General features: G+C 44.0%; 1 protein-coding gene across 1 annotated transcript in view; it reads right to left on the reverse strand.

The window, feature by feature from the left end:
* ano3 (anoctamin 3) overlaps window positions 1-13909 on the reverse strand; it is a 125510-nt gene that overhangs the window by 78252 nt on the left and 33349 nt on the right. The window contains exons 2-4 of the mRNA XM_073831922.1: window positions 12140-12337; window positions 2597-2727; window positions 506-661 (exon numbers count right to left, since the gene is read on the reverse strand). Of these exons, the coding sequence (XP_073688023.1) occupies window positions 506-661; window positions 2597-2727; window positions 12140-12337 (485 nt within the window). The remainder of the gene's footprint in view (window positions 1-505; window positions 662-2596; window positions 2728-12139; window positions 12338-13909) is intronic.

The following is a 13909-nucleotide window of genomic DNA, read 5'->3' on the forward strand; positions in this document are numbered from 1 at the left end:
TAATGAACACAAAACTTAAATAAAATACACAATCCTTAAGTTTTTAACTCTTGACTGACATTATGTTCTAAAACATAAAATTTGACATTTAACTGCAAATAAACGTCTTAGTACAGTATATGTCAAAGCTGTATATTTTTGTTTATAAGAATAGGCAGTTAGCACAGCAGCTAACATCAGATTTATGAGAATAAATTGTGAGTCAAGTCTCCTATCTTTCCGTCACATTAGAAGTGCTATTAGAGTGCTGTGCAAAGTTGTCTATAAAAAGTTTTCCTTCTGAGGTTTCATTTCAGACAGGATGCATTAGTACACAGTGGCCTGTAGATGGAAGACAGCAAGTGAGCTTACTTTGGAACATCTATTTTCTGCTGGCATTCAAAAGCTGCCAGAATAACCCTTATTGTTCTATTCTGTGATCTTTCCTTAAAGGCAAAAAGAATCAATTCAAACAAACGACCGTTAAAACACCACTGTCATCTAGAAAAAGATGATTATTCTGTACCTCCTTCTCCAGCATTATCCCTTCCGCCCGCAAGTTCCTCTCAAACGTGCACCTCTTTTCTACCTGAGGGCTGGATTTCTTATAGACTAATATATAGTCAATGCGCTTCTTCCCATCTCTAAACATCAATCCTGGGGGCTTTTCTAGATTGTTCCCCTGAAAACGAATCAGAACATTTGGTAATTGCATTACATTTTATTAGAAAATATGAAACAATAGTTCAGTTCGGTTTTAGTCTTAAAACAGTTAAGGCATGGTTTCCCTCAGGAATGTCAAAATTCACTTTTGATGACTAATTTATGTTGTAGGACAAAATGGGAAAGACTCTTCAATAACTTTTTACCACATGTTTTTTTACTTATAAATCAAGAAGTAGTGTTGGGTCAAGTCCACCTAAGTCGAGTCCGAGTCGAGTCCGAGTCTTTAGCCATTCGAGTCCGTGTCGAGTCCGAGTCCAAAATGGGGCGAGTCAGACTCAAGTCCGAGTCCAAATGGGTCGAGTCCGAGTCGAGTCCAACTGAACACTAATGTGTGTCAGTATCTTAACCTTGTTTTAACCTTTACAACTAGAATAAGGCAATGACAATTTAAATGTAAAAAAGCAAACAGCTTTTGCATATTGCCATTTGGATTTTTGATTTCACACCATCTTATAATTAGTGTCCTGCTCAGCAAACTTTAAAGTCATGTAACAGAAGTTATAACTTATGTATTGTGACATATTTCAGAGTGAAACAGCTTTTAGAATGTGAAAAATTATAGGGCAGGACAGGACTTGTCTTTATTTGTTATGTAGTAAATGTATAAATTCAATGGGGTGGGTAGGAAGCTTAGTGAATGAGACCTGAGGAGCAGAAAATTCACCTCTTATCTCTGATTTTGGCTGTTTTGGGTTTTATATGATGGATGTTAAGACCTTAGACAGGGTAGATGGCATTTTGATTATTTTTTTTCTTGGATGAAAATGAGGCTGTAAGGTGACAGTTTTTAAGAAGTAGTCTATGGAGGCCATGGAATAAAAGAGTAAAAAAAAAAGTAAATTTGAGTTTATATTTCAAAATTCTGACTTTATTTTCACAATTCCGAGAATATATTTCACAATTTTGATAAGAAATGACATTCTCCCTTTTCCCCTCAGCTCAAAATCATGAGTTTAAATCCCACACTTCTGGCATTTTTCCCCTCAGTTAATTTGAGTTATAAAGTCCGGAATACAACATATAAACAACATATATACATATATAAAAAAATCTGAATTGTGAGATAAAATAGGCAAATTTAATATGACGCAGTCTGCTGCAGCAGGTTTACATTGCTGTCGCTTTAAGACCGGATGCACCGATCATATATTGGGACACATCTGTATTTCTCCCAACTGTTTAAATTCACTCACAAGACAAAACCGACCGCATTTGCATTAATACTCTCCAAGACGGTGCATTTGATTACTTTTCGTGTAAATGTGTAGCAATAACATCCAAAAGTAAACTTAATTCAGCATTTGCACGCTGACTGAGAGGCGCTTTCTTGAGCGCACTTTTGGTGTTTGTGTAGGCTATGCAAAGAAACCAGCAGGCTTTCAAGTTCTGGCAAGACTTTTAAACAAGTGCGAATACTGAATGTCACTTTCGTAATAATGCGAGTCAGTAAAATTTCCGTCAACTGTCCCTGGACTCGGCTGGACTCGGCAATTATTCCCGAGTCCGAAAAGCTTGAGTCCTAGTCAAGTCCGAGTCAAAACGCATCCGAGTCCATGACAAGTCTGAGTCCGCTAAAAATTGAACTCGAGACCGGACTCGAGTCCGAGTACAAGTCTGAGTACCCCAACTCTATCAAGAAGTACTTTTTGTAAATCCCATTAGACATTCCTGAGGGAATTTTTCACTGCTGGCTTACAAATTAACATCATGCTTGAACATCTCGATGTTCTGCTGAATAAACATTTTATTGTGAGAAAGAAACATGTTTATTTGATATTTGCACTTATGAAAGGCAGCCACTCAGGGTAAAATTCTACTCAATTCATCATCACACACAGATCTTGAAGCTAGGTTGGCTGCATATCAGCAGGTAAAAGGAAAGATGTTGTACCTGTACGGAGTCTGTGCGGGCCTCTAGCTTGGCTCTGGACACCGGTTTCTGCTGGACGAGGACTGTTTCATCTGTTTTAGGCTCAGACTCCCCCACTTCCCTCTCTTCCATATAGACATCCTGACTAGCTTCTGTCCAAGAGAAAAAACAAGAGACTAACTCATTACATTTACAAGTAAATAGTGATGAATATGGATTCAAATGCAAATTGTCAGCTGTTTTCTAATTTATTCCTAGTCTTAGTGTGAAATGTCTGCTATAGTTTTTATCATGTTTACTTAACAATAATTAGTCACATAGCCTCATACTTCTAGAGGCTTTCAAACTGTCAGTGAGATTAGAAATAGCTTTATTCAGGTATTATAGACTTAATTGGATTTGACAGGTTGGGTTTTGCTTGACAAAGGGCTTCGAATTCAAGCAGCAAGCCTTTAAAATTTCTGCTAACACAAAGTTAGTGCTTTCATCACCAATATTTGTCCACTTTATCTTCTCTGTTCTGAGATTACTGCTGACTGCTGCAGCCAGTATCCCTCATTAGCTCTACAGGTGTTTAGACAAGACAGCTTGTTCCAAGTACTTCTCAAAGGTTCTTAGTGAAGATGCTGGAATCATTTCCAAGTGCTGACATTGCCGGACTCCTCCAAGAACAGCATTACATTTTCCCTTGAGTTTAGTACCACCCACTAATGGCCATCATTTTGATACAACACTCCTGCCAGGAGATCTTTTAGCAAAAGCACCTAACCTGATGAGGTCAACACAACAGTGCAATGAATAATGGATAATGAGATGGTCCGTTCTTAGCCAGCTGATTTTCATAGTTATTCTGTGGCTTCCGTCCACATGCATAAAGATAAATTTCGGGTCTGCCTTTTGTAGTGACAGTTCTAAGAACAACAGTAGAACTAAACAATTACCAGAGTGATAATAGGTCATGGTTTAGATCTGATTTATTTTGCACCAAGGAGGTCTAAAAAATCTGGCCGTGGTACTGTATGCAGCCCTAGAAGTTGCACACTGTTATCTTTGCTCATGGGTACTCCGTTATGAAAACATTTGTGGCACTCTTAAACTAATACTTTATATGTGATTACAGCCTCTCAGGAGGCAGCAGTTCCATGTTGGTCTCTAGCCTATTCTCCACAGAGTTCAGCTTTTGGACTGTAGCATCTAAACTATTTTCAGAGGGGGCCAGAGTACAAGAGGTTGTTAGGGCATGTTGCCCCAAAAGGGAATATTGGGCACCACTTTTCCAATCAGTGTCTTGGATCCAAAGTTTGGCTGTTTCCTGATATTAAGTCACTCACCCCCCATATCTCAAGCTCTGCCACGTGTCAGTCAGGTAGACGAAAGTGAGTACTTTGATACCTCAGATCATTTGGCAGCATGACAGCTTTTGCCAAATGTGCCAACTGGGGCTTCTTCAGGAGGCATTGTTTTTAGCACATGAGGTGCACATTCTCTTGAGCGAAAGTGCCCAGATTCCCTGGGCTAGACGGCCTTTGAGGCAACCATCAAAATTGCTTTTCGTCAACAGCCCCTAGTGAGACACCCTGAGCCAAAACTGGAGTCTTTTCCACAGAAGAAGGGTTTTAAGGCACTTCTGCATAACCCTTTAAAAGCCTCTGCTTTTGAGCCACCATTGTAATGGTCTCATATGGAGCAGGCCCAGCGGAATGACCAGGAATGCTGCTGCCATGAAAGTCAAAAGTCTTTAAAATAGGCTGACTGCATGGAATATCCTGGCCTAGTTTAAAGTTGTCCACACAGACAAGAATTTACTCAGATACGAGCCAGGGATAAAGTTGCGTCTATTGTGGTCGAATCCCACTGCAATCCTAGAAAAGTTATCCTGTCTTGAAGAAAACGTCTAGGTTACGTATGTAACCCCTGTTCCCTGAGGACAGGGAACGAGACGCTGCGTCCTGGTGGACACTTTGGGAACTGCCTTCAGCATGACCGGTTCTGAAACAAGCTATAGAACAACGACAGTGAACTTGACACTGTCCGGCGCCAGCCTATGACATCATCAACAGGCGCCTGCTAGTATAAAAGCAGGTGCCTGAGAGCACAACACCATCTTTTTGTCGGACGGAGGTCTGAGCAGGGCCCGAGGCATGGCAACGAGACGCAGCGTCTCGTTCCCTGTCCTCAGGGAACAGGGGTTACATACGTAACCTAGACGTTCCCTTCCGGAGGGAACTCTACGCTGCGTCCTGGTGGACACTTTGGGAACGTTTATACCAACACCGCCATGCCGAGGGATAGGTGATCAAACTGACTGAATGATGAGTCAAGAAGGAAAATCACCCCTGCTTCAGCGAGAGTCGCTGGGGCCCAGTGACCTGCCACGGCTAGCTCGGCTACCTGTGCACGCAACTCTCAAGCGTGGAGGCCTAGAGGAAGCCTACTACACTTTAGCTCTCTAAGTGAAGGAGCTCATAAACGCCCTGACCATAAGGGGCGGAGTTTAGGGAATGGAGGTCTCAGCAGAGCGAATGTCTGCTCTAGGGACCTGACAACATTCAGTGCTAACAGGTATAGGTGGCTATACTCGACACTGGGGGTATTCAGTGAGGCTGAATAGCCTGTGCAACCAGAACTACCCGAGTGGAGCGTATGCTCAGAGGGAATCTACAAAGTGGAGGTCTCATGACCTAACTACACTTGACACTGACAATGGTCTGTGAGGCTGAATAGCCTGTGCAGCAGGCCTGTCTAAGTGGAGATTTCTGAGGAGTGGAGGCTTCGCCGAAAGGAAGCCTGGCAACACTCTGTGCCTTCCAGAGTGCAACTCTAAGAATGGAGGTGCCGCGGCACTTTTACACTCAAAACCTGGGGGTAGTCAGTGATGCTGAGTAGCCTGTGCAGCAGAACTACCTACAGGGAGTTCAGAGGAGTGACTGCTTCAAAGGAAGCCAGGAAAGCACTCTGTGTCTTGCAAAGGAAAACTCTAGAAGTGGGGGTCTCGTGACCCACTTCACTTCAACACTGAGGGTAGACAGCGAGGCTGAATAGCCTGTGCAGCAAAACTACCTGAGTGGAGTTTCTGCAAAGTGGCGGCTTTTGGTAAAAAGAAGCCTGGTACCACTCTGCACCCAGCAGAGGACGACTCTAAGGATGGAGGTCCGTGACCTATCTACACCCAACACCAGAGGTGGTCCGCGAGGCTGAATAGCCTGTGCAGTCGGACCGCCTATTTCTAGTGAATCTCTGGAGGCAACGAAGGACTCTGAGTGAGGTTAGCAATGATCTGCGAGCAGCAGAAGGACTCTAAGAGTGGAGGTCCCAAGACCTACTACACTTCAACACTGCAGGTGTTCATCGAGGCTGAATAGCCCATGCGACAGTACTACCTGAGTGGAGTCTGGAGAGTGGAGGCTTTCAAGGAGGGAGCCTAACACACCTCCGTGCTTAGCAAAGAAGAACTCTGAGAGTGGAGGTCTTATGACCTATCTACACTCTAATCCTGAAGGTCATCCGCGAGGCTGACTAGCCTGTGCGACAGAATTACCTTCGTTTTGGAGCTCTTCTGGAGAGTGGAGGCCTGAAAGGCGTCGACACTCAATCCTGCTAGCAGTGCTATCTGGATTGGAGTTGGAAAACTAAAAGGTTTTTGAAAAAACCAACTCAGAAGATGGACACGGAGGAATGCCCTGCGTGGTCCATACCGTATAGGATTTCAGAAAGGAACCTGCCTTTACGGGAGGAACCTTACCATAAGTATGGATTTTAGTGAAGTGCCTAAGTAGTGCACTTACCACTCACGTGGATTTTAGCGAGTGCTCAAAGACTTGCGTGAGCAAACACCACAAATGTGGTTTTGAATGGGTGCCCTGAGCATAGCGAGGATCACCAGATTTGCAGTCTCTAGGCGATAGCAGAGCCTGAAAGCGGAGCTTCTGGAGAGGGGAGGCTTCAGCAGAAAGACTCTCTAAAACGAGAGGAGGCCTACGACGCTCTCCCTAGGGAAACTCTTCAGAGTGGAGGCCTCAGGAAACGCTCTAGGCGAGGGGAGGCCTGACTACACTCGACACTCAAGAAAAGGCAGATACTCACAGTCAGCGCCAATAATGAAAAATTCTCATTTATCATCTAGCTCTGTGTAGTGGAGGCTCCGAGACTACATCTCCAGGGAGAGAAGCCTACAACACTAGTTTTTGGTGAGTGGAAGACTGCACTTCCCCCAAAAAATAGTCAGCGAGGCACTCATGGGCCTGCTAGCTGCTATAACTGTGAGAGTGAAGGTCTCAGTACTGTTGGCTGTGACAGAGGGGAGACCTATTACACTGTGCTTATCAAAGGAGTTGAAAAAACTTAAAGGTTTTGGAACCAACTCGAAGAATGGGCACGGAGGATTATCCTGCGTGGTCCAACCCGTGAGGGATTTGAAGAAGGACCCTGCCTTTACGGGAGGGATCCTTACCATAAATATGGATTTTAGTAAAGTGCCTATTTTTGTAGTGCACTTACCACTCGTGTGGATTTTAGGGAATGCTCAAAACCATTGTGTGAGCAAACACCACTAACGTGGTTTTGAGAAGGTGCTCTAAGCGTTTCGCGAGGAAGACACCTGTATTATTCCCGGGCGATAGCAGAACCCGGAAGCGGAGCTTTCAGTGAGGGAGGCTTTAATGGTTACAAGCTCTCTCGAACGTAACAAGCCTGACGACGCTCAACTGAGGAAGCTCTATCGAGTGGAGGCCTTGGTATACACGCCCTCTCAGGAAGGGAGGCCTTACTACACTCAACGCTTGTAGTGACAGGTCCATGAAAAGAATTCACAAGCTGCCTTAACCTTGTGTTTTCCCGGCCTGTATTTCTGGGAAGTGGAGGCTTAACAGAAACACCTCACATAGAGGGAGCCTGGCAACACTCGACCCAGTAAAAAGCTCTCCTGAATGGAGGTCTAAGAATGACCTGGCTACATTCAGCGCTAAGAAGTATTATCTTTATATGTCTCTCTTTACAGAGGACTTCACAGAGAGGAGGCCTCCTAGGCCTGCTACACTCAATTCTGGCGGATTGGGTCACAATGCCAGAAGGTAATTTAGCGAGGCCCAGAATGGGGCCTGACAGCCAAATATATAAGATTTCTACTTCAAAGCGGGGCTTTTTAAAGAGAGCGGAGGCTTCAGTAAAACATCTCTCTCTCAGAGAGGGAGCCTTGACGACGCTCTATTCACCCTAGTACACAAACTCCTAGGAGTGGAGGTCTCACATATGTGTATATGAAATACACAGGGAAGGTACCTGACTACACTCATGCAAGAAGAGTATTACTCTTAGCAGGGTTTGAGTGAGCGGAGGCTTCAGCAGAGCGATTTCTCGCTTGAAGCAGCTTGACAACGCTCAAGAGGGTTTTTTTTTTTTTTACATATTCTCGCATGTATATGTATGTTGGATCATGTCTATACCAAGCTCACTCTAGCGGAGGTTTCAAAACCTGACAACGCTTAGCCCACGAGGGGATTTCTACGAGTGGAGGTCTTACACACTGTTTTCTTTTATAAAACGAGGGGAGACCTGGCTACACTCGGCACTTGGTGGCAGTAGAACTCAAGAGGAGCTCGAAAACTGCAATAGCAATCACCCAAGCGGAGCTGGTAGACAAAAGAAAACATACACTACACGCTTGAATATTTTATTAAAGTGTCTTTACTGTTCACGTACCGGGCCAACAGATTGAGCCTCAATCTCATCATTGGCCCAGCCCCAGAGTCTTTGGTAAGGGGAAAAAGGAGGGGCAGGTAGCCCCACACTGGCGACCTGGCCTCGTCTCTGGCCCTTGGACCAGGACGGGCCTGGTTTCCCCCCGGTGTTCAGGTGGAGGCGTGGACCGGCGAGGGATGCAAAACCCCGGGGCTCGGTCCAGATCTTTCAGCAGATCAGCCTGGTACGCCTCTGCAACACTACCATCGTGTGCAGAGGAGCACCGGCCTGACCCACTGCCGCATATGTGCCTTTGGAGCCTTCAGGGTCGATGTCCCTCGCTCTGAGAGATAGTTCGCAAACGTCTGCTCAGTGAGAGGCATCGTCACATATCCGCGCCCATGCATACCCTCGACATCAGCATGATTCACATGCTGATGCCTGTGAATGCGGGCTGAATATGGCCTGTCCCATTCCCTCTCGATCTCTTATGCAGATCAGGAAGGAATGGGAGGCTCACAGGAGTTGGCTTTGTCATGGCCGGGAAGAAGCCGCTCGTCTAGTCTGCCTAGGGCGGCCTTTTCCCTGGCGGGCTTCCACAGAAGGGGTAGCCGCGCGGTCCATAACAGACATCAACTCTCCATATGCGGGGCAAGGAGGCTGCATGGGCTCAAAAAAGAGCTCATCTTGTTCCATTTCAACCTCTTGCTCGCCCTGGCTTGAAGCCAAAAGAGCACTCGCTGCAGGACCGGAGGATGTGAGAGACAACACAGCCTCCGCTAGCAGCGCATTCTCGTCTCCGGCTGACGTGCGCGAGAGATTAAACGCTCTCTCAAGCTCGTCAGCCAGCTCCACCTGTGATCCCCGCGATCTCAGCCGCCGGGCAGCCTCAGCCGCCGCGGGACCCGAGCCGCATGGGGCGGATGGATGTCCCAATTCCCTCGAGAAAAGAGACGGACGAGAACGGAGTTTCTTCAAAGTGAAACTCTCACAATGAACGCGCTCCGCTCTTTCTAGAGCAGAGCGCGCGTGCTCTTACACCTAAACACACCAAACAGAGGTCGTGTGCATCATCAGGTGTCAGATTACTCTGACACGGATCCGCACACTTCCTAAACAGTTTTACTCTAGGCATCGCTGTACTCACTCGTTTAGAACAGAGGAATCTGAAGACAAAAAGATGGTGTTGTGCTCTCAGGCACCTGCTTTTATACTAGCAGGCGCCTGTTGATGATGTCATAGGCTGGCGCCGGACAGTGTCAAGTTCACTGTCGTTGTTCTATAGCTTGTTTCAGAACCGGTCATGCTGAAGGCAGTTCCCAAAGTGTCCACCAGGACGCAGCGTAGAGTTCCCTCCGGAAGGGAACACATTTATCATGTGATTCAGTCTAAGAGCTTTAGTGAGTGAGGACAACATCTATATTTTGGGCTACTAAAGACTCGCACTGTGCTATGATTAGCCGGCAATTAAGGTAATTCTGTACATAGATGTCCTTGAGTCACATTGGAGCCAGAGCAGTGTCCATGCTTTTCAGAAAAGTGAGAGGTTACAATGCCAGGCCGAATGGAAAGATACACTTTACATGTGAAAGCAAACATTAGATTTTTTTTTGTGATTGGTACAATCTGACTATGAAAATAAGTCTACTGTGACAAACCAGTCTGACTAAAAAGGTGGCATCCTGTATTATCTAAAGGGGTTACCTAACAACCTCTTACGCCCCAGTACCCTCCAAGAAGGGGGCGGGTATCGCACTCCAGCAGCGGTGCTGTGCGGAGAACTTACCGGAAACTGCTGTCTCCCCAAAACACAGAATGTGGTGGGTTTAACAAGATAGCTCCTTGAGGGCATTGAGGAAGAAAGGGCACACAATGTTGTAGTGTGACACATTCTCCCCCAAGGGGACTTGCCCTCAGAACCCTGAACGCCTCTGCATCAGGGCTGATCTTTTGTGGCAGATGGGGAGAAAGTGACAGACCTCAGGTCCAGCTTTCATTTGGAATGCTGAGAAGAGCACTTTGCTTTTGTGTTTATATTGTGGCATGGAGGGCAATGTCTGCAACCTGACCGATTTTCAACAGAGCCATGTTGTGCACTGAAGCCCCAGACTGAATTAGGCCTTACCAACAGTAATGATGGTCCTCTCCAGGACAGGACAATGAAGATGAGAGATAGTTGGCTTACGTCTTTTCAACCTTAAGCATTGGTGCATTTCAATGGTCTGCCAGCCCCACAATAGATAAATAATTAGGCACTGCAGGTTAACAAAGCAAGCCGAATTAGCTACCCAGGCTCAATGGAAATACGTGCCTTGAAAAAACTTACCTATACGAATCGTGCCTATACATACAAATTAGGGTTTGGTTTGGTGTCTTGATGTTTCCAACAAGATATAGCATAATCTTTTAGTGACACTGAATATTTAAACTCTGAACCACCACAATATGTACCTGTAGCAACGTAATAAAAACATAGTAATACATGCCTGTATCAAAGAAAGGAAGGAAACAATGTGACATGTGGCCAAATATTGTGACCCATACTCAGAATTTTTACTCTTCACTTAACCCATCCAAGTGCACACACACATTAGTAAACATGCACACCGTGAACACATCTGGAGCAGTGGGCAGCCATATTGCAGTTGGGGGTTGAGGGTTCGGTGCCTTGCTCATGGGACTCATCTCAGTCGTGGTACTGGGGTGGAGAGAGCGCTGTACATTCACTCCCTCCACCAACAATGCCTGCTGGACCTGAGACTCAAACCCACAACCTTCGGGTTACAAGTCCGACTATCTAACAATTAGGCAACGACTGCCCCCCGTGGTAACATTAAGGTGGTAACATATTGAACCCTTGTTTAACGCCACTTACTGGACATTTCACTTTAAACATGCAGTAAGGTACGTAAAAATGGTGTTGCAGAAATGTATTTACAGTAGAGGCACATATTTCCAATGAGCCAGGGTTGCAATTCTATAATTTGACTTCTTTAACTTGTTTTGGAAATCATGGAAGAAAGAAAGCTGCCTACAAGGAGGATGCATGCTTTGACCTGACAGAAAACCTTTGTCTAATTTACTGTGGGACACAGTTCTTCCTCAGGCCAATTCAAACTGTGTTTGTCTACAGCGCAAGTTAACAGATCAGTTAACTCCTCATAGAAAACAAAGCGTGTGTTTCTTTATCTCTACTCGTGGAAACATTACACAGTTCAACATTTAACTGCACAAAACAAGATACAACCCAGTTATAATGCCGGCCAAAAGAAATCGCAGCATGAGCTTTTGGATTTGCCAACATTTAAAATACTTAAGAAATGTCATGAGATTATGTTGATATTACCCCAAACTAAAAGCTCAAAATGCAAGAGTTTGTTATTATTACTACATTACATAAAGCATGGCATTGTATCAGGTTATTAAGTTAGTTCCCTGTGGAAAAAAACAGCATATGTTGGTTAGGTAGGTTTTGATGCTGGGATGCTGGTTTAAGATAGTTCTTTGCTGGTTTAAGATAGTTCTTTGCTGGTTTATACTGGTCCTTTGCTGGTTTATGCTGGCCCTTTGCTGGTTTATGCTGGTCCTTTGCTGGTTTATGCTGGTCCTTTGCTGGTTTATGCTGATCCTTTGCTGGTTTATGCTGGTCCTTTGCTGGTTTATGCTGGTCCTTTGCTGGTTTATGCTGATCCTTTGCTGGTTTATGCTGGTCCTTTGCTGGTCCTTTGCTGGTTTATGCTGATCCTTTGCATAAGCCAGCTAAAACCAGCATCCCAGCATTAAATCCTACCTAACTAGCATATGCTGTTTTTTTTTTTTTTTCAACAGGGTTAGCTTGCTAACCAACAGCTAACCAAAGCACAAAGACAAAAGTTTGCTAGTGCTTACCTTTGGGAGGAGGTGTGATGTGTGTGCAAGAGGCACTGACGCTGTGAGGGTATGTTTTGGGTTCAGGACTCAGAGGCACAGACAGGAAGTGATTGAGGTTCTGAGGATGTGTCTGACTCTGAGCCAGACACGGCAAACTGCGGCGAGACGACTTTAGCGTTTTCTCCTTTAAAATCTCACTGATACTGGTGTGCATACCTGCTGAGAGAGAAACACAGAACACATCATTGAGACACTGGATTAAAAATACCAACATTTCCATTAGATTATTTTTAAAAAGGCTTTTGTCCAAGAATCAGTGTAATCTGAATTTGATCCAAATACTCGGTAATGCAATAGAGTACCAGTAAAACTCACTTACGCTATCAAACGCAAAGGTATAATGATCACATCAAGGATAACCAGTGTATTGCATTTACTTAATTAAATAACTCCTGTAAGCACAGTCAGTCTTTATTGACTCACAAGGTCATCTAAGGATAAAGGATTTACTAACTACGTTGCAAAACCACGTGGGCCAGATGCTGTTTGATGGTTTGCAATAGTCACAGAAAGCAGATACAGAAAATGCTGATTTGGTACACATAATAATTTCCATTAAAAGGGGCATAAACTAGCTGACATTGAACATTTGATAGGATTAAGCTTAGAATAAGATTTAATTTGTAATATATTTCTTTTTTTTTACATTTTATTTTTAACAGTTTAAATTTAATAATGTTAGTTAAAAACATACATAAATATTGCAGACATTTTGAAACTATTTATGTTGTGACATTGTGCTTGTTCAGTTGTTGACATATTGAAGCTAACAACAAACCTAACTCTGTTAACATATTGAACCTCTATTCAGGACTCAATTATGCAATAATTCATGTCACATAAACCGACCGTTTGAAAAGCAATTGCCTTCCCATGCTACTTTGAAAATGCAGGCTAAGATGATAAAATATTTAAAGTATTTACCTCAAAATGAATGTTACATCAGGGAAGTAATATCTAAGATTGATTGCTCAGTAAATGTTTTACAGCTGCCATTATACTAACAGTGGACAGCAATACTGATGAAGGCAACATAATCCTCTTGGGAGCAATTTTCAGTCAATTAACGTAATATGAGATGACTATTCTCAGTGTACACAAAGAATGACCAATATGGCCTCTTTAACAAGCACAGTCTCATGCATAACAGATTCAGATGTAGAAATTAATTTAGATTCAGAGAAAATGTAGACATCTGTGTTAATGTTAATAATAAAAGTTAATATACACTCTGCTGATTCTCATTAAGATGTTTTCTGTATAACATAAGTGAATTTAAATATCAATGTCCTGAGACCCACCATAAAAACAAAACCCTTGAATTCCAGAATGCCATGAGCAGAAGCTGCTATAAAATCTGGATAAATGACTCTACATAACTATTTAATTAAAAACCATTCTACAATGTGATGACAGCATGAACGTCTGATTCAAGGTCACACTGACACACATCCAGTGAAAATCTCATTTGTAAGCCGGTGCTAGACAGATCACTAGCTGGGAAAATGCTTGGTCTTCCCCACACGACTGCACACAGATAGAGCTGGTGTGGAATTCCTCTCAGAGTGACCTTGTCCATGACGCCTGAATCAATCTAACCCACTCATAACCCACAGCTGGCCTTTTAAATGCAGCTAACATGAACAAGAAGCAGTGATTCAGAGTGTAAAACCCAAAGCGCACAGTGAGAGAAAGGCACAGAAAGTTCAAACACGTGCAGGGCTGAAT

Source organism: Garra rufa, chromosome 25 (genome assembly GCF_049309525.1).
Source record: "Garra rufa chromosome 25, GarRuf1.0, whole genome shotgun sequence".
Lineage (NCBI taxonomy): Eukaryota > Metazoa > Chordata > Actinopteri > Cypriniformes > Cyprinidae > Garra > Garra rufa.